At 42.0% G+C, this 21482-nt stretch overlaps 1 protein-coding gene across 4 annotated transcripts in view; it reads right to left on the bottom strand.

Moving 5' to 3' along the window:
• Nucleotides 1-3922: 3922 nt before the first annotated feature.
• ttll7 (tubulin tyrosine ligase-like family, member 7) overlaps nt 3923-21482 on the bottom strand; it is a 70372-nt gene continuing 52812 nt past the window's right edge. For 2 of the 4 annotated variants that reach the window (XM_058638766.1, XM_058638768.1), the window contains exons 18-23: nt 17960-18040; nt 15518-15678; nt 12009-12182; nt 10582-10688; nt 7000-7104; nt 5543-5664 (exon numbers count right to left, since the gene is read on the bottom strand). In XM_058638766.1, the coding sequence (XP_058494749.1) occupies nt 7022-7104; nt 10582-10688; nt 12009-12182; nt 15518-15678; nt 17960-18040 (606 nt within the window). In that variant the 3' untranslated portion in view covers nt 5543-5664; nt 7000-7021. Of the gene's footprint in view, nt 5665-6999; nt 7105-10581; nt 10689-12008; nt 12183-15517; nt 15679-17959; nt 18041-21482 lie in introns of all 4 variants that reach the window. The other 2 variants (XM_058638770.1, XM_058638769.1) reach the window with 2 other exon arrangements.

The following is a 21482-nucleotide window of genomic DNA, read 5'->3' as shown; positions in this document are numbered from 1 at the left end:
TTTTTCTCTTTTCAACCCTTTTTAACACCTTTTATTAATTTTGTGTTGCTTATTTTAACCATAGAAGGACCAGATTATGTCCTGTGACTAAGTGCTTTTGCCCATTTTTCCAGAATAACTTAAAATATCTGGCATTTACTTAGAGCTGCAACTAACGATTATTTTCATAATTGATAGTAATCGTTTGGTCCATAAAATGTCAGAAAACGTTACAAAATGTTGATCAGTGTTTGTCAAACTTGGAAATGATGTTCTCGAATGTCTTGTTTTGTCCACAAACCAAACAATGATTTCTTTGTTATATGGAGCAAAGAAACGAAGAAAATATTCACATTTAAGAAGCTAAAACCAACAGAAATCGTGTTTTAATATTGAAAAAAAGCTTCAAACCGATTAATCGATTCTCAAAATAGTTAATTAATGATTAATAAACGATTAATCGAGTCATTTTTCTCGCTCTGCTTACAATTTACTGCATGTTAAAATAGTGTATTAACAGTTTAAAATGAAGAAAAACTAAAACAATGTAGTGTGTGAACAGTATAAAACATATTTAAAATAACATTTGTTTGAGTCTTAGTCTCAGTGTCCAAACACAGGCCAAAAAAATGGAAACTAAGTACAGGTTTTTTTTCCTCTCTGGTGACAAAGACTCTGATTCACTGACTTCCTGCAACAACGTGAATGAAATGACCTTAATAACCACAATTTTCACAAACTGTTGAGACCGTTTACCTGATAGCACAAACCGTCGCGTAATTGCAGTGATGCAAAGTGCACTTGTGCAAACGCAGTTTTTTTCCATATGTGATTTAATAAACACCAAAAAAATGCGTCAACAGTTTGAAGACAAACCTATTTTTATAGAGTACACCCGTTGTTTGGACAGTACCAGCAGCAACCCATCATTTTTTTATTTTTATTCTTTTACCGAAACATGTTGTATTAGTCTTCATTATGAAAAGCAAACCCACACAAGGCTGTAAATGGTCAGTCAACTTCATTAAAATCATTTTGTCACATCATTTAAAAATAAACGGCTGAATTATACAGACGTTCAAATTTTGGTCTCTAATTATGTATAATCATTTATCCAACTGCTGTTTTTACAAGTCACACATTACTTGTTGAGTGTATAACTTTAAAAAGTCCCCACAGACCAGGGCATTGTCCTCACTGACCTCACAACCATGTTCACCTGCTGTGGAAACCACAGGTCCGAAGATTTACAGCAATTGTAAAAAAAATAAAACCATAAAAGTACGTGGCTTTTTTGGTTAATCGGTGATTAAAATAGATTTACTGTGGCAGCAGCAAAACTAAAGAAAACTATTACTGTCGACGATCAATTCATTAATGACAGCTCTGGCCGTACACAGGTGACATCACTGCTGGGTTTCCTGCAGCTTTTTATAGCGACACAGTCTGCACCAGATAAAAAAAAAAACCCCACTTCACGTGCAGTATATACTAATTTAGCAGGTGCACCAGTGTGCGTGGCAAAGGTCGCGTATTTAAAGAATGAGGTGAACCTCATTTTAGTAACTGCATTGATGAAACGTGTCAGGAGCTGTCAGCCGTGTCTTAGCGGGAGAAACCCTGTTGATCGATCGCGTCGCGCTCAAATCACTCACTGGTAATAAATCAGAGCAGGGGTTGAATGACGGAGAAGTCGAGGCAAACGGCGAACCAGTTTCTTTGAGGAAACCTTGATCGGGTGTGACGCAAATCTGCGGTGGCCGTCACGTGTGAACGTGTTTTTTTTTTTTTTTTTACATCTTACGTTTAGACTTCGCTCTGAAAATGCCACGTGTTTGCAGGGAAACGCGGAGAGTAAATAACCCGAGCCGCTGGGATGAGTGAAGATCATCCGAGCTCCTCTGTGTGTTTATCAGCTGGTTCGCGTGTCAGTTCCAGGCGGAACCCCTGCTGAGACCAAAGATGTTGTAAACACGGCGCCGCAGATAATGTTTTGCAGCAGGTGTCGTTGACTGCGTCCCTCTGAGAATACAACGCTGAACACACAAACACACAAATGTCAGGACGCAGACGTGCGCGTGCCGGGGCTGGAAAACTAATAAAACACGGCAGTAAACATGTGATCACACTGCACACACACACACACACACACACACACAGTACGGTACATAATGTCATTACACCCACAGTGGGTAGGAAAGGTACATAATCTCGACTTTGAATCTTTTTTTCTTATTTATTTTTGTACACAGGCTGTATACTAGTGATGTCTGTCTGATAAGGAAGGTCACGTTTGTCATTTCAGAGAACACAGCAACTTCTGGCTTCACCTTTAAAGCCTCAGTCAAAAAGGAAAAGCAGGGCATTCATGGCTGCCTCACTCTGGCAGTCAAATTACACAACAAATCACACTGCTCTTTCCCCTCCATGTCATTTCAAGAAGTGGATGGAGTGCCAAAAAAAGCAGATTTTGGAAGCTCAGTTGTCTCTGTTTCACACAGCAGTGTGTGTGCGTCCTTATCTCATCTAAACCATCCACCGCTCACACCGTTCCCAGTTGTTTTCTTTACTCTCCACCCCCGAGAGGTCGGCTTAAGGCTCTGAAACTGGGTCATTTGGGTGCTGATTAGAGGAAAAAGAAGAAGCCTGGACACTGGCAGTGAAGCTGCCTGCATCATGTACAGGTTGAGGAGAAAGACAGAGAGAAATTGGTGAGAAGGGAACGAGGGGAGTGACTTTTGGAAAGGTCAGGACAGAGCAGCACTGCCCCGTTGCTAGGGGGATATTTTTGGACAGCGCGCGACGAGTCAAAGCACCAGACTGTCAGCCTCTGCTCTCTCGCCTGGTTTCAGGGGCCGGGGCCAAGGCAGAGGCTGGAGAGCCTCAAGGTCACAGCAACGCACCTCTTCTGCTGACAGAAAGGAGGGAAAGAGAGAGGGATGGACGCGAGACGAAATGGCAGAGAGGTCACAGGGACCTCAATGCTGCTGCTAAAAAAACCCTGACTGTTCTTCTTATGTGTGTGTGTGTGCAGAACGGCTCTCAGGTCAGTGTGGAACAAGAAAGGGCTGCTGGGTACACACTCTCATTTCTGAGGCAAGTGACAGGTCAGGGGCTGTCAACCTGTCCACAGCCTGTCTCCTGTTTAATATTTATTTTATCTCAAGTAAAAGTTCAAATAGCAGAGCTCTAAAATATCCTCACTCTGCCCATCATAAATATTCTTAGTGTATAATACGTACCTTTAAATTTCAACATTATTTCAAGTCATCGGTTGCAAAGAATGTACGGCATAATGCAGCAAAAAACTTAAAATGATATTCTAACTGCCTACATGTTGCAGCAAATGCTGTCTGTGCTACTTTTTTTGTCATACGCCAACAATAACACACACATTCTGAATAAAATCACGTGACACTACCGTACTATAACATACGACGGAGTATTAGGGCTTTTCATAATGAAGTCGTAATATTATGACAAAGTCATTACTCAAGCGAAGACAATCAGTTTTATTTAAAATTAAATAAAATAATGCTACAAAATCTCATAATATTACAACTTTATTCTCGAAATATTACGACTTTATTCTGAAAAGATGCGTGGGTTTTTTCTCTTCGTTGTTTGGCCCCAACACTCCATCGTAATAACAAATCAGGGACGCATGAATCATTTCATATCCTCTTATTTTCTGTTTTCATAGTATCAGCTCCCCACTGTAAACAAAAAATGCTTTTTAGCCGGTAAAATAACAAACACTTAGACCATCAGAACTTCACCTGCAGTTTTGTTTTGTTTTGTTTGTGCACTGACCGTCTCTGCAGAGCGTTTCCTTTTCTTAGCCTGTCCGCGTATGCCTGCATGTGTTAAGAAAACAGTCGACGGAGTAAAAAACACAGGCTGATTCATAATTCAGGAAAAGAAACGTCAGAAAAGATAAAAATGTTGTTTGTTTAAACATTTTATTGCTATGTAAAATAAAAATAAGAATCCCATACCTCCAATGATAGAGTACTGCTCATGAATAACACAAATAAAATCAGACGACGTAAAATAAAAAAATATTTGGCATTGTGAATTAATGTTCAGTATGTGGGGAGAATTCCATCCGAGCACATTCAACACGGCGCTGCTGCTACACTTATTAGTCACAACTGATGGTATAAAATGGCCTCTGCACTGTGTTGACAAACTACCGTAATATTTAAAAGTGTAGTCAGTGCATCGTCCCATGGATTCATACACATTCATAAACTGCTAAACACACAACACTGCGTCTCCTACCTGCAAACATTCAATACTGTGTTTAACTGAAGTCATACAGGCGTTTCATGATGTGGAGAATCGACCTGAAATAAAAAGCAAACTTAACACATTGAAGTGGACGTGCTTACTGTGGGCATGTCCACCCTGTTTCCCCTGGCACTTGTATGGGGGGGGGAGAGAGAGAGAGAGCGAGAAGGCTGCACCTGCTCATCCCAACAAAATCACTGCTGTTACAGTACAGTACATGACCTGAGTCATTCGACGCTGCACACTCTCTGAGCGATGCAAAGCATCCTAATCATCCTCAACACACGTCTTCTACCGAGAGCGGCCGATACGAGACACACTATTTAACGACTCACAGCATACTAACTTCAAGTATATTCCCAGTCCAGCTCCTTGGTTTCGCCACCACGCCCGACTGAGGGACTAAAAATCTAAACATGCAGACACGACTATAACGTGAGCCCACTTTCTCTCTCAACTAGCTGCTCTCTGAGACTCCACAATCCGAGTGGGCTCGAGACAAAAGAGGCTTCACTACACTCACATTCTTAACATTTTGTCGCTTTAAGACAGCGCTGCATAATCACAACGGGGGAAACATCGTTCAGAATCATTCTCCGGGGGACGAGCGTTCCGCTGTGAACTGCAAAAAAAAAAAAAAAAAACAAGAGCATAAAGTGACGGTTAAAACATTGTAAACATAAAGTGAAAATAAATAAAATTCATAATACAGACATGATTTAAGACAGCAAAAAATAGTCTTCTTTTTTTTTTTTTTAAAGCCATTTTCTCTAACAAGGGATAGCTCTGTTGAAATCGTTCCACATCTGCATCCACATTCACTGCATTCATGGAATACCTTACAATATAAATAAGTCCATAAATAAATAATCCTTGCATTGTTTAGTAGTTGTTATTCTTTCCTTTTACAGTACCGTAAGTTATAACTGTACAGTGAGTAGGTATTATACAGCAAGTACAATGAGAGGGGGGGGTTAAACCCATTGTCTGATGTTACGGGGGCTAAAGGGAAGGTTCCAGGGTATGTGAGGTCTGCTGGTCTGAGCAGGGCCAAACATCTCTAAACTGAATAAGGCCCTTTAGCAATCCTTTATTGTTCAACTGTCAACTTCAATATTTTTGGCCGAACGTGAGGCTCCGTCCCATGTCCAGAGCTGCCCAAAGTTCAGTTCCACACCAGGATTGCTGAGATTGGAAATTGGCTGAGTGAAATCGGGGGGTGAGGGATGATGGGGTGGTCGAGGTCAGAAGGCAGTGTTGCCACAGTGACCTCAGAAGTGTCCCATTCTGGCGGCGAAGAGGCTGCTCGAGCGTGGCATGGCCGCGGAGATGCGGACAAAGCTGGACGAAGGCCACTTCATGATGAACTGTGAGGTCACTGGCAGCAGATACCTGGACCAACAGACAAACAGCAAGGGGATGGAGGATTTGGGGAAAGGATAAATACAATGAGAGGATTAGATCTGCAAAGGTCAGTATCAGGAAGTCAGGACACCTCAGTCCGTGAGACGGAGTCTAAATATGTCTCTGCCTTTTATGTTTCATCTTAACACGTTACTTGACCTCATCTTTTCCAATGATATTATGACATCAACCGGTCCGTGAAAAGAGAAAAGAATGGAGGCTTAAATAATCTGGGGGTGTTTTGTGCCAGCAAACTATTTAGTTTAAAGGTCCAGTGTGTAAGACTTAGGTGAAATTATTTCCATTAAGAAGACATGGAATATAAAGTAATTATACTGATGTTACCATGCACGCTAAACCACATGAATGTGTGAATTGTTGTTTTCTTTACCTCAGAATGAGTCCTTTATATTTGAATGGACAAACTAAACATCTTTTTGAGTTTTTTTTGATAACTGAAGGCTGCCACACAGTGGATTCTCTTACATGCTCAGAGATATCCCGCTGCAACATGCAACTTCATCAATAGATGCTGCTAAATCTCACAAACTGTGCCTTTAATTCATTCATGTCTATAAAATGTCTGATAATTAGGGCTGCAACTAACTAACTAATCAATTAATCTGTCAATTATTCTCTAGATTAATTGAGTTGTTTGGTCCAGAAAATGCTGAGAATTATTTTCCCGAACCTCAAAACGATGATGATGTTCTCAAACGTCTCGGTTTAGGATTAATTCTGGAAGGCCCTATAGGACAATTGCCTCCTGAACATCCTGCTTTAAAAAAAACAAGTTTAATTCTGCAATAAACACTCCAAACACCCTTCAACAAGCACATAGTGTAACGGTTTATGCATAAAGGCCTAAAGTGTTGTTTGTCTGTAATGGGATGTTGCATTATGTACCAGCTTGGCTGTGTGGTCATTAAAGAACAATTAATCAAATCAATGATAAAATTCACTGTTGCAGCCCTACTAAAAATAGTGGGATGCCTTCAATCCAAAACTTCATATTTTACTCTATATTTAGACTTTTTTTTTAAATGAATGACAGAGAAAAGCATTAAACTCTTGAATTTTTTAAAAAAGGTAGAAACTTTATGATTAAAAATGAGACTAAAAGCTGTTATTTTGTGGAGTGTACCAAATCTAAAATGCTGTACACATCTTTGTCAGTTGCAGTCCTGTTTAAGTAGGTAAGACAAAGTATTTGTGTATGTGCTGACAGAAAAAAACAAATGGCGGGCCTCATTCCTCTCAGGACAACTGAATTCTTGAACGTTCACCCTTAAATCTTTGGTATCATGAACAGAAAATCCTCACCTATCATTCCGAGGCATAGACGTCAGAACCTTTCTAAGACTTTTCTATGACACCTTCCACCGAGACAGAGCAGTGAGGCAGCTCCTGCTAACAGCGTTCCAGTACCTGAGAATGAGACCAGTGTCAGGTTGAGATAGAGTCAGGAGGGGCTGAACCCTGATCCCATCTTCCATAGTGACTGAAAATGAGTCAGATATGGTTGTCAGAGCAATGTCAGATGAGATGATCAATCCTAGGGAAGGTTAACAGAAGGTTGTGCAAACGTTTGTGGGGGGGAACTGTGCAGAAGACAATGAGACGCGGGGCAAAGTTTTGATTCTTCCACACTGATCAGTTGGAAGAATAACTTAACTTACTTGTCACTAATAATGGACTTATGTTGTGATATTATACATTAATTATGTGACCTTGATGCCACAACTACAGAGAGCAACAGCGGCTAATAAAAAGGGCATCTAACACTCGTTGATTTGAACTAGTTCAGTGGTCAAAAGACATACTCCCTGTGGAAGTGCTTAAGATTTGACAATCTAATCAAAAGGGAGTCGCTGGGGCAGAGGATTACAGGGTGAAGAAATAATATCTTCTTTAAAGCTGGTGCAGAGATAGAAGAGCTTCCCCCCAACCCCCCCCCCACCCCCCTCCCGCCTCTGACAGCTCACTTTTTTTTTGTGAAATAGCTCTCGGACAAATTAGGCGAGCAGCTTCTTCTATAGTTGACCGCTAAATTTGAAGTGGGAAAAAAGGGTGTCGCTGAGGGGCCCTCTTCAACACAGTCCCAGACCCAAGAGAGACAAGAGAAGATTCAAATTAAATTCATTTAGTCCAACAAGAGTGTCCTTGAAAACTGCTTCAAGTGGGCCATAGGTATCCCTCCAGCACATCTACTTCATCTGGACTTGGGGAAGTAGAGCTCAGTCCAGAGCTCAGTTTTCTTCTTCTTCAACTTATTCATTCAAACCAAAGAGAGCAGGACAGTGTTCACTTTTGCTTTCTGTTTGGTAACTCAAAGTGTAGCTTTCGAGGAGACATTTAGTGATTTCATACCATCACATGGCTCCAATTCTGGCTTATTACTCTTATATCTCTTCTTCTTACTCGCCGCCTTATACCATCACCCTCTGGGAGGAGATTCACTGTGTTTCCACTGGGATCCTGTTCATGGATTCCTGGTATTTCTCATCTTTTCCCTACATTTCCATATTTACTGAAAACCTCAAGCCAAGGCATGGAGGTAGTTGTTGAGGGGGAAAAAAACACACAAACAAAAAATAAATATTGAACATTCATTGGGGGTTGAGTGTATGTTCTGTGAAGCTCCTCTACTATTCTCTCCGTAGAGAGACTGGTTGTTGCAAGGAATGGGGTGTGGGGGGCTTCTCATGTCCACGCGGCCACTGTCTCTGCTGGCTATATTTAATTGGACCCTCATTCTGCATCTTTCAGGTTCGTTCTCTGTTTGATCATGAAGAAGATCTTGGCAACACTGTGCATGTTTTAAAGCCGGGGGGAGGCTTGTTCGTGCTCTTTGTGCTTTCCTAGAAGCCGTCAGTTGACAGGGAGACAAAAAGGTACTCGCCTGCTGTCTATCCTACATACAAAGCTACAGTCCGCCTACTGACAGGCCTTCCACATCACTCCTAAGTACTTCATCAAGATGCCACTGCCACTGCAGATGAAGAGGAGGCCAGACACAATGAGATACCATGAGTAAGGACGAAGGGGAAGACTGCCACGAGAGCTGATGCAATCATAAACCAAAGAGGCTTGAAGGTTATCTGCAGCCCACATTCAGCGCGGCACCCCAATTAACCCTAATTACTGCCACACTTTTCACACAGATGAAAGTTAATAAAATCTGAAACTTTTGTCATCATGGGGAAATTGTCTTTGGGTAGTGACAGTAATTCCAGGCTTAACAAGAAAGTCATTAGCAAAGCTATTTGGCTTCTTCCTCTCATCTGCCCACACAGACTGGAGGACGTTTCTAAGACCCACGAGGCTGTTGACACACCTGATTAGGGCACTCTGCACGGGAAGGATGCTTAAACAAGAGTGGGCAGGTGTGGTCAACAATCGGGACTCCAAAGACCTCGGCTAACAGACCCACTTTGATGTGTGCTAAAGGCTGCCAAGAGCTGTGTGAGTGTGTCGATGTTGATTTCAAAGTAGCCACATTTTGCCTGGGTGTATGATCTATAATGTCAACGTGAGTCATCCCAAACTCTGCGAACTCGTTGTGCATTATTATATATATTTGGACTGCAGAAGCTGAATTGAAATGGTGAAATTGGGATTGCAAAACAACTAATGAAAACTATTCATGTCGAGCACAATTACACTGTCATATAACAGGATTAAATGCCTGACCCACTATTTCTGTCATGTCGTAGTCTTACATCAAGTCAAGTTCAATCCGGTTGTAGTTGAGTTCATCTGTCTTTATGATTTTATGATATTAATTTTAATGTTCGCATATAAGGATAGAGGTCATTTTTCAACTCACTTTCCCATAATATATGGAATGTTTACCATGAAACTTAACTAAAACTACTTTTTGAGAAGGAGAAATCGCCCCCCTCCAATCCCTCCATGATTACAGTGCTTTTAATATAAAATCACCTCTTTATTTTTCCCTAGATAAGAGGAAGACCGTCTTTCTTTTTTTTTTTATATATAAACAAGGACCTTGTCCCCCATTCCACTGACAGAACTAAAAAAAAAAAAAATAATAATATGCATGCCAGTCTGATTTATACACAGCTCAGGAAAAATTGTGAAAGGTTAGCTGAGTTCGAGTCACTGCGGAGAGGCGGGGTGGCTGTGGCTGCAACAGGCACATGAAGGAGCATGCACACACACACACACAGCTCACTCTCTCATTCAAAGCTTATTTTTCAATGAGAAAATAATCTTAATTGCCTCCTAGCTATCTGAAGTTGCGGCAGTTTGCCACTGTTCCCTGCATGCCTGATGGAGAGATGTGATCGGCTTGTTCTGAAGGGGAAACCACACAATTCAGGCTGGGACGTTGTCTGTCTTCTCATGACAGGAGTGCTTTAGAGTGTTTAGGTCACAGTGCAGGTGCGGCGTTAAGTTCCCACTGAGGACAATTCAGTCTGAAAATGCACTTTAGTAAGATTATCTCGACAAAAGCATCAGGTGAAAGGTATAGATTAGTATGTGGCAGTGGGGGTGATTGGCTGGTGATGTACAGCAAGCTGGTCAGATGGTTGCCGTGTCGACAAACAGTTCTCCATACAGTCTTCATATGCTTCCTTCTCCTACCTCTTTCCTTTCAAATGCACTTTTTAAAGTTTGGGTTTCAAAAATAATGTGAAGAACTTGAAACATTATCAATTCCCCTACTGTCAATCCAAATAACACTGATTTAGAGGTTGGTGAGGGAAAGGAGTGAAAGACATGCTTGACTGTTGGTTGTTCCGCCAAAGCAACCATCACTGGGCAAGTGGGACCCGGGCCTTCAATACAGCTGTGAGGTGGTAGAAGCAGCTGAAAGCAGTGAATAGGGAAGGTGTTGGAAGATGGAGGGGGTTTAGCGGATCTAAACCAAGCAGAGACCTGCGTTGAGGGGCGAAGAGACGGAGGAAGAGGAGGAAGAAGAAGCGGCAGCAACAGCGGCAGGGGTAGAGCCATGGGTAGAGGCTGGTCCAGCAGCGAATGGAAAGCTTTTTTACACGGACATATATAGACACAGAAGAAATCAGGAGAGACAGACCAACGCATGCTTAAATGGAAATCTCAAGGATACCTAATGCAAAAGAAACAAGGATACACCATTTTATGTCATTTTGTGCATGCTCGAGTTATTCAATTGTTATAAACTTTCAAAGTCTAGTGTATCAAAACTACCTGGATGAAGAAAAGCATCGTCCACAGCAACATGTCCAATAAGTCAAACGCTGCACACAAACCCCACTTTTTTTTTTCTTTTTTTTTTCATAACAGCTGAGGGTTTTTACACTGTAGGTGCAAAGTGATAGCCTGTTAAAATATGCACAAGAGTTATGAATCATGTAAAACGAGGCCCCAGGAAAAAAGGAGCTCTCTCTCCCTCACATAAGGTCATTTGCTGCACAGGCTCATCTGGGCTCTAATTGAATTAAGCAGGCCTCGGGGGCCCTAGGCTAACCTGAACACTAATCTGTGGGCCATTATTTCCTGTTAACAGTACACTCCCTCTCTCCCTCTGCTCGTCCTTTTCCCTCCCCGTCTGCCAGCCCAAAGCATATGTGCTTTAAAAGTTCACTCACTACAAACCTCCCACAGAGATGAACCTTTAAAATAGAGAGAGAGAGAGAGAGAGAGAGAGGCTGATTATTTTTGTTACTTTGTTTGTTTTATTAGGGTTATGGCTTTAAAGCTCCACAGAGGGAAGCAGAGATGTTTCCTGGGAGCTTTAATGATGATAACTGTTGAAATTTCAAATTAAAGTCTGTGTCTGTTTATTCATTTATTTAATCTAGTTTGTTTGCTTTTAGCGGTTCTTTCTGGGGGGAATTCAACAAAAGTTTATCAGCGAGCATCTCTGTGGTTCAATTTTAATATACTCCGTTTTAATCTAAACATCAGAAGTAAACAATTATTTAACAAAAAAAAAAGACTAACAGCATAATTGTCTCCTGTTAATCATAATACAAACTCAGTTTATGGTGGACTTCATATTATCCCTAAAATGTGTTGGGGTTTTTCCTGCTATTTTGAAATCGCATGGGACAAAAAAAAACATTCTCCACAAAACTGACCAGCGTTAAGTGAAATCTATACAGAACAAGAGCTTGACATCTTGTACAAGGACACTGACTGACTGAGTTGTCTTTCTGTCTCCAACCTCACAGACTCTTGAATCCCATTATCTCCTTGAATCGTATCCAGCCACCCCACTGTACTATTGTACTATCTATTTCGGCAAGAGAGCCATAAGCATCTTCAAAAAAAAGATAGAGAACTCAGTGGGAAGACATCAGAGGGTTGGATCTCCTTCTCACCTGGTATCATCCCATTCGGGGCTGAGTCCAGTCAAAGAGCCACGGGACTCAGAGACAAACTTGTAGACGACTAAAAGGCAGTCTCGGCACAGCTGGACCAGCCGGCGGCAGCATTGCAGCTCCTTGGGTGACACGACTTCACTGCTCTTACTGAAGATGGTCTCCCACGATGAGCTGGAGAGCAGGAAGAGAACAAAGGACTCTCATTAGAAAAGTTATATTTCACACCACAATTAAGTATAGCCAGGATTTTTGAATCCAGGTGAAGCCACTTAAAAAGTGATTAACCCCCTTTTCCACTCCACGATACTTTTTTGTATCTTTTACTTTTAGGCTCTTTCCCTACTAACACACAACGTTCAAAGAATGTTAGCTCATGGTTCTTCTAAGGTTAGTTACAACCAAACCAAAAACCAACGTATAGGAGCCCAACGTTCCCTAAACGTTGAGGGAACCAAAAACTGAAACTTTCTCCTGTGGTTGCTCCGACGTTCCCGTTTGTTTTGTTTTTTGGTTATATTTTTTTGGAACGTTGTCCAGAGCGTTTATTAAAAATAAAACTTCCTATTCTACCCTAATCCTATCAATATGTTAATGTAACCAAAATAATGTCCTATAATGGTTGTGTGAACGTTGTAGAACTTCAGGGAACATTCCCACAACCAAAAGGCAACGTAATGGGAACCAAACATTGTTAGCTGGGTTCTCTCAATCGATCGTTCAATTGATCTGAATGATGAAATAAAACATTTTGAGCGTTGTCTGAAGTTGTAGAAAGTAAGGGTCACCACAATCATCAACGGCTAACGCTCAGGTAAATGGCTGCAAAATAATTTGCCCTGCAAGTGATGCAGCAATTTGCATCTGTGCCAGAAATGAACCAGACGAAGAGCAAATGTTTGTGTGTCCAACCGGGTTTTGCGTTTCCATTAATGCAAATCAGAGCCAAAGCAGATAAAAACCCATACAGAATGTGTGTGTGTGGCATTTGCCTGTACATGTGTGTGCTGCGCATTGGCATGCGCCCCCTTCCACCCGCAGACAGACAGGAAGTCAGACAGACACACTCAGAAGAAGGATGAAACAAATCCACGTACAGTTAACCTCATTTACTGCCCCGGACATACCCCTGACTGTGAGAGAGCTTCAACAAGTGAGACACACAACCCTGGGGGGTGCGTTTGATGTCTACCCCCTTTCAATACTAGAAGGCAGGGGGTTGCTTCTTGTGTAAGGATTCAGATCTGTGTGTTTCCAAAGCCTGTTGAAATTGTCGCCCACAATAGCTTTGAGGCTGTTTGATTTTTGCTAAGTCCCTAAGATAAAATATCAAACAAGAGAGAGAGAAGCAGGGGGGGCAGCTGCACTTGGATTTGGAGTGTGCTTTCGGAGGTGCACTGCTTCCCAATAGCTGCGTGACATCGGGGCCCCCTGTTGGGTTCATCCATGCTGAGGCCGTGGCCTGTTGTTTGAAGGGACTGAATGATAGGATAGCCAGCTTGCTGGATCATCCAGGGCAGGCTGTGATCAGACAAAGGCTGCATGGGGTGCATCGTGCTGGGGATAGCTGATGCTAGGCTTAGCTGATCCTCCCAGGCCTTTACCCCTTCACCCAACTTTCTTCACGGTCTTATTTTTTGTAATGTCTCAATTTCAGTCGCTCTCCTCTCCACTTTCTTTCTGCCACAAATCCATCTCCGTCTATATGTCTGCTTATCTTCTCTATCACTGGCTCCCTCCTTTCCTCTCCTTTCACCCGTCCGCCACTGCAATTGCCAAGGAAGGAGTGAGGAGTAAAACGGAGAGCTGTAGGCAGCGACTTCAGTTACACACTCTGAGCCCTCTGTGTCAAGGGAGCCACGGCCACTGAGCAACTGAACTGTAAAGAATATGGAAAGGAGACGACTGGAGAAGGTCAGACCTTTATCATAGTCTATAAAAGCAGTGCAGCAGCTGGCCCGCGTGTCAGAGCTGTATACTGTATACGACCGTGGTGTTTTGTGAGGGTGCTGAGGTCTTTCTTTGACGGGGTAAATGTGCAGAAACCATCCTGATGCATCCAACACCATGTTTGTGTTTGAAGGAGAATAAATATGATAAGTGTAGGATATCCAGTACGAACCACGAAGGGGAAACAGTCCAGTTTTGTGTGTCTGCCGTGGTTGTTTTTCTGGGGACTTGATAAAGTGGGCTGTGACAGCAGTGACTCATCTTAAACTAAGGCAAAAAAAGCAAGAAAGAAATAAGTAAAAAAAAAAACCTGATGTCATACGAAGGTTTAACGAAGAGGCCTCCTTTCACCTCCTTCCTCCTGCTTCTATCCAACCCCTGTCTTTTTCATGTCCTCACCTGTGGAAAAAGCCCAAATAACATGACCTAAATTTGCACTCTGTCTCCAAAGAGTCACATGTTTCTTTCATCGTCTGTGATTTCAGGAGAGTGCAGCTGGGTCTGGTTGGTCTGTCCCTCGCTGTCGGTCACGGAGCTGGCATCGCTTCCATAGTCATACTGACTAAAAATGGGAAGATGTCTCTGCTGTCACTGAAACAGATTCATAAACGAACCCTGGGCTTGAGGACACGGTGAGATGCGTACGAGACGTGTACACTCGGTGGTTATGGAGATTGAAAAGTGTCATTATGGTATTTATAGAGAGGTAGTTGCCCTTCAGTGTCATAACTTAACATATTATAACTCATTAGTTGGTCTGAAGTCATCGATTACAGTTGCTCTTTAATGTAGTTTTTTTTTTGCAATTTTGCTTAATTTATTTAATTACAGACTTAGTAACACCATTAGAACTGATATAGTGGAGTGTGGAGATTAAAAAGAGACAGTCTTTGATGATGTCTGTAATTCAGTGGTACGTGCATTGCAGCGTCTGCCACATTCTGACTTGGTCAAATTCAAGTTCAAGACATTTTTACCCCAGTTCACACAGAGAGCCCTTTATCGTCTTGCCATAGTCCTGCACAATGTGTCTGCCCCTCACTTCACAGAGTCGCTGTCAGACCAGAAGCAGCTCAGTTGTCACGTTCAGATTCACAGTGAACCGTCAGCAGCTCTGTTTTTTTTTTGTGCTTGAGCTTGTAACTGCTGTGAGACAATCACAGTGTCGTGTTAGACATCTTTGATTCACTTGTCTTTGACTTCACTTTTGCCACTCACTCACTCTCTGCACTCAGCACATAGGTCTCTCAGTCACTGTGTGTGTGTGTGTGTGTGTGTGTCTCTCTCTCTCTCTCTCCCCCCTCGTTGAAGCGGAGAAGGTATGCCAAGTTGAAAACAGCATTACTTTCACATGACTTTGAATAAATGTTCAGTTATAATACTCCAAGTTCAAACCTTCCAAGCTTGCACTTTCTAACTCCTCCGTGTGTGTGTGTGTGTGTGTGTGTGGTCATCCTTTAATTTTGAAATGAAGCAGAACGCTTTGGTGGGGAGGCAGACTTTTTTAAAGCCCATGGCTATAATCGAGCCCGCTAGTTGCGAAGTTCATCCTGGCCTACCCAGTGTTGGAGAAGCAGTTCCAAAGGCCCTGCCCGTGGCTCCAGAGCAGCCGGTTGAAAACGCGGTTAAAGAGCCGGTAGAGGTGGAGGCTGTCAACATCTGGCTCCCTCCAGATCCGCTGCAGTGCCGAGCGCACATTGGTACGAACGATGTCCAACACCTGAATGACACAGAAAATGAAAAGCAGATGAGTGGGGGGGAAAAGAGCAAGAGAAGGTTTAAGTCAAGCGTGTAATAATGAGGGAAATTAATGCTGCAAGACAAGAGGTGACAGCATTTCTAATTGATACGCGTGAGTTGGCATTTATTCCATGTCATTTTTCGGTCTCCTCTTGAAATTAGCAATCATAGAGCATAATGGATTCTCTCAGTGACAGAGCAAGCTTGCATTTATGAATAAATAGACACAAACACACGCTCACGCACAGTCTACTGTATGCAAAAACTCGTCTTGTAAACTGTTTTAATCAGGCCCTCCATGCGTATGAGGTGAGATTTCAATAAGTGCGTTGTGTTTGTGAGTTTATGCGATAGGGCAAACACAAAAGGTAATGGGCCAAGAAGTGGAGAGCCTGGGAGAGGACTAATTGCTACACTAACGTCAGTCTAGGAGAGAAGGTGTCAGAAGTTCTTGGACAGTCTGAGAACACCTGTGCCATCCTTCCATCTCTCCTCCTTCGTTTCCCTGTTCCTCCCCACTTCACTGCCTTCTCCTCCACCCTCTTTCTTTCTTTCGTTCCCTTTTCACCCCGCTCAGAGTGCAGCGCTGTGGCTCTTTTGACTTTGATTCCTCTCTCCTCATTACTGACGTGCCCGTCTGACTGTGTGTGCGAGCATGTGTGTTTTGTGATGCGATGAGGCAAGATTTCCCTACAGCAATATGAGGCAAGCGAGGCACGCTTCCACACTCAAACTGATAGATGAGCAAACACACACACAGATATGTTTTGGTATGGTAATCAGATGGCAGAGCGGTGGGTGCTACATTCCTGACCTCTGCCTGCTGCTCATTAGGCTGCTCCACTCCAAATAAAACATCAGCTCGCACCGCCACAGCCCACAAAGCAGACGAGCATAGTTGTGCAGAAAGCAGTGGCTGAGACATCACATCATTACTGACACACCTACTAGATGTCATTTCACGTCTTGTCCCCTCTTCTGTTTTGTTTACGTCCTATTTGGTTTGCTACGTCTCCCTGTCTGGCAGCGTAATGATCTTCATGCCTGTCTTGATTTTCCTGTGATAATTGATTTTAAAACGTTGCTCGAAAACATTCGGTAGGAATAGGAATAGGAATAGGTAGGATCAGTAGGACATTTGGTAATTTTTTTAGAAGCTTTTATAATGTGGATGGCAGCAAGGACGGAGGACTGTCGAAAAAGCTGGCAAATGATAAGTGAAGCCCATTTTTAAAGTTCCAGTGTGTAATAGTTGTGTAACTTTTAATCTATTTCAAATCACTAGTACGTAACATGTTGTTTCTCCGATGCTTGGCATTGTGATTGTCCGCTCGAGGGGGCGGCTTGCGCTTACTTGTGTCCTCCATTTCACTGTCTTATTTTTGATGGATTCAAAGTGGATCTAAGGCCATGCTGTGCTCACAGCACCCTCTACTGGTTAATTACTTCAGATCGCCAAGTTCAAATGGATATCTGAATCTCAAATAGAAAGGGACAGCTCTATTAAGAACAAGTGACGTGAGAAGTAAATGAGTTCTCCTCCGCTCACACTGGCCCTCGCATACTAGAAAGATTGTTGTTGTTCTTCATTTGCGTAGTAAGCTTCCGCTTCAAAATGCAAAACACTCTGGCTCCTTTGTCTGTTCAGGTTGCTGTAGAAACATGGCGGTAAAGATGGCAGCTTCTGTAAACCAAGGCCCATGCCTTAAGTGCATATAGAAAGGTACAAATACAGATTATTTTATTTTAAAGTGATTGTACAAACACATAAACCTAATTAATAAAGGTTACACGCTGGATTGAATAATTTAAAATGTAAAAAAAATGCTAATACTACTGGTTATTTTGTGTCTTTACTTCAACTTGTTGAGGAATTAAAGGGTACTAAGATTGCTATTGCAATTTTACACACAGATACCGACTGGATTTCTTCAACTTGCGTCTATCAACTCCACATTGATAGGTCAGCAACAAGGCCCTTTTCCTACTCACTCCTCCCCTGCAGCCATACCTCTAACAAACAGACTTCAAAGACTTTTCTGTCTCAAAACTTCTCCTCTTTTTGATCTCTGTTGAACTGTCTCTTGTTATGTTTTGAGGTCTTTTGATCTTTCACCACGGAGAGCAAGATTCTGGCAAATATCAAACTGGTTTGGTAGCAACAAGGGCATTGAGCCAAACCGTCCATGATGGGATGATCGGATGAGACAGATTTATTGAAATATCTTAAAATGTGATTCCAAAAAAACAAAAAAACATACCTTCCGTTGTTTGGTTGAGTCCAGCTTCACTAACCAATAGGAGGCCACCTTTGGTTTATGGTATTTCCAGTTGTCAAGGATCTAAGAAAGAAAATTCAGAAAATAGTTTGTTATGTATTGGCAAACATTCATTATTTATGATTATTTGTGTTTCCGAAGCACTATTTTTTTTGTGAAGTTGTTAAGTGCACTTGTATGGGGGTGATATTGTATGTATGAACTTGTATGAACGTGAATATGGTTTTCAATATGTCTAACTTCCTTAGGGATCGTTATAACTTATTGTATGTTCTGTTACATATGATGTTTTTATTCCACATGTTGTTTCCCAGCAATCCTCTGTTTAAAACCTAGAGTGAGTACACTATTGCTACAGTGTGGTGCAGTTCAGTAACTAAAAAAAGACACTGGAATACTGTCACTGTCAGGCCAAAGACAACATAACTTTAAAAAGTGTGTCTTCGTATTGTAAAACCATACTGACTTTGACAGAACTATAGGAAGGACAAAGTGTGGAGCTCATTCTCACGGTGACACCTTCAGCCTGGCAGATTCCCTTTCATGCTTCACCGCAGACATGAAATCTGTCACATCACTGGGTTCACCTGTATCTGTTAATGCACTGGATTCTGTCTTTCACACATGTTGTAGGTCTCAGTAATGGAAGTGGTCTTTATTCAAACGTGACAGGACTTTTCTTTTACAGTTCGAGCTGTAATGTTTGTGTGATATTTGACATCCAGCACATGATGGAGAGTGTTGACTGTAGCACATGATTATGCAGCTCCAGCGTGCAGGGAGATACATTTGTCATTTTGCTATCAGACCACTTACCAGCCAATTTTATGATGTAGATGTAGTCTTCGGGGATTTGCTTTCAATACATTCACACAAAAAATGAATAATAATAATTAAGTTAAGTCATGAGCTTTCCATCCCAAGAGAAACCCTATATTTTGTGGGTGTGTAAAAAAAATCCTTGGTGATACATCCCGGCTCCTCTTGCCAACACCATTGTGTGTGTACACTGCTACTGTTGCTATGTTGACTGAGTCTACATCTCCCCACTGACGTAAACCTCTCACATCGCATGCTAGATCCCCTGCAAACAGTGCTCCCAATGGGAAGCCACAGTGTAAACCTGTGTGCTCACACAAACAGACACGCATGCAGAAACAACAGCAACACACAAATATTCACAGATGTAGAGCTGAGGTATGGATTCTTTCTTTCCCAAGTTTCATTGCACTTTCAGTCCAAGCCAAAATAAGTCAGGATCCTATTGGTTTTTTGTATATTGATTATTGGTCATTATTACCCAAATTACCCAATTCCTCAGGGGATCAATTAAGTGATTCTAAATGTATCTGCATTTTGGTCTGTTGCTTAAAAAAATAAAGTGAAGTGAAGTGACTTTGCTCGGCCAACCCTGAATTTGACTCAAAAAGTGTAACAAATTTGTATGAATGAAAAATACAATGAGCAATTGTGCATCCTGGCTTATTTATAGGCTGAATTTATTAAATAGTTCAGCAATTTCTATGATTTCTAAACCAGGGGTAGAGACTATTATTTTAAAAAACAGCTTTGACATCACACATGAATTCACCAAATAACCAAATAAATATTAATCTGTATTGATATTAATACCTGAGCACCCAATGAAATCTTACATTTTTTTGTATTTGTAGTTGATGACAGGGAGCAGTTAAATGTAATTTCTCTCCATAAAATACTGCGAAGCTTTCATTTTCAGTCAGTAAGCTACTTGCTTTTGTTAAGTGCAACGGGGCTTGAACCTGGACTTGCTGCCCGTGGCTATATTTTTACTCATTAAGCTTCCTCTCCCAATAAGAACCCCCTGAACCCTGTCTAGTTAGCTACTAGTACATTTGTCACATTCAATTCATATAAACTCAAATTACCCTAAATTAAAGCCCCACAAACACACATCCACCTTCCATTGGTTCCGTCGGCAGCAAAGAGCAGGTTTTGAGTGAGAGATAAAGAAGGCAATTACTCTGACACACACACACACCATTAGCCCAATCAGGCCTCAACCCTTAAAGCGTGCAAAGCGCAACATAATAATAATAAAAAAAAATGTTTTCATGCCAAGCGAACACTCCTCGTCTCCTAAGGCGAAGAGTGAACAATACAGGTGCAGCCGTTTGTCTGCATTTTCATGGTGCTCTAATTAGGGTTTGTTAAGAGAACAGGTGTGGTGGTAATTGTCTCGCACAACCTGATGTAACACACACACACACACACACACACACACACACACACACACACACTTTGTCTTTGCTGTTGTTATGAGGAAATGTTATGGGGAATGTAACTGGACAGCGATCGACCCGGGACCCAGGTGACCTCTTCCTGATCTTTCACTCCACATTGACATTTACTTCAGATTACCTGTGTTTGATAGAACTGGTAATATTTTAATATGTTGCCTTGTTCCCTGAGCACTGTGGTGCAGCAGCAGCAGCACACACACACACACACACACACACACACGCATAGGTTTGCACAAGTACTCTTCTTGGGGCACTGCGGTGACTTCCATTCATTTGAACAGCCTTAACAAAGCGTTATCCCATAACCTTAACCATAACCAGTTAATGCCTTACCCTAACCACGATTCAAACCACAGTTAGCCCTAAACTTAACCAGTTCCTCAGAAATGAGGCTCAGCCTCATGAGGACCAGGTTTTAGTTGAGTGAATACGAGGTGGGTGACTGCTGTCCTTTTAGTGCTGTTTAGTGAGCAGCAGTGCTGAACAGACAGCTGCTTAACAGAGGTCACAGTCGGTGTAGATGGGATAGTTAGAAGCTTTCATCATCCTCCTGTGCTTTTGCTGTGATTTCAGGCTGTCAGACTGCTCTGGCTCTCCTTTGTGCATTTTTTTCCCCCTCATTTCTATGAACTACATGAAGTAATTTTTAAAAAAAAAAGTATGTGTCGTGTCTACATGGACAGCCATGCAATAGCACATGGCTGTGAATGCTTTAAGTGGGCAATCAACAGCTGCCAATGTTTTGTTATGCCCATTAGACATATTTGATGATTTGAAGTTTCTCAGTCATCCAGGTCATAGTCATCTTTTGTGGTTTTCACCTCTAATCCAGGAGGCCTCTTCAGTTTTGACTAACCGGTGGAAAAGTCCAGGTATTTAGGTCATATCCACACGGAAATGGAACAAAATGTAAACAGGCTTTTTCTTTGTCGTTTTAAAAAAAAAAGTTTCCCATAAACATGGTGTCATTCCAGGAAATGTCTCCATCCACGCGAAAGCCCCCCACAATGACTCAAAATGCTATAGAACATAAGCCAGGCCTGTAACGCTGCTACACCAAAAACGGAGAATAAGACGTTTTACACCTTACAATGCATACAGTCGCAGAGACAGAGACAGAATGAACCAAGCCAGGGGAAAGGAAGTGAAATAAAAGAAAGAAAATAAAAGTTATCATAAAGCAAACAGACCAAACAACAGGGTTGCCAACTTGGTGACTTTGT

Source organism: Solea solea, chromosome 9 (assembly GCF_958295425.1).
Source record: "Solea solea chromosome 9, fSolSol10.1, whole genome shotgun sequence".
NCBI lineage: Eukaryota > Metazoa > Chordata > Actinopteri > Pleuronectiformes > Soleidae > Solea > Solea solea.
The sequence above is the reverse complement of the archived record's forward strand: the minus strand, read 5'-3'. Positions and strand labels throughout refer to the sequence as shown.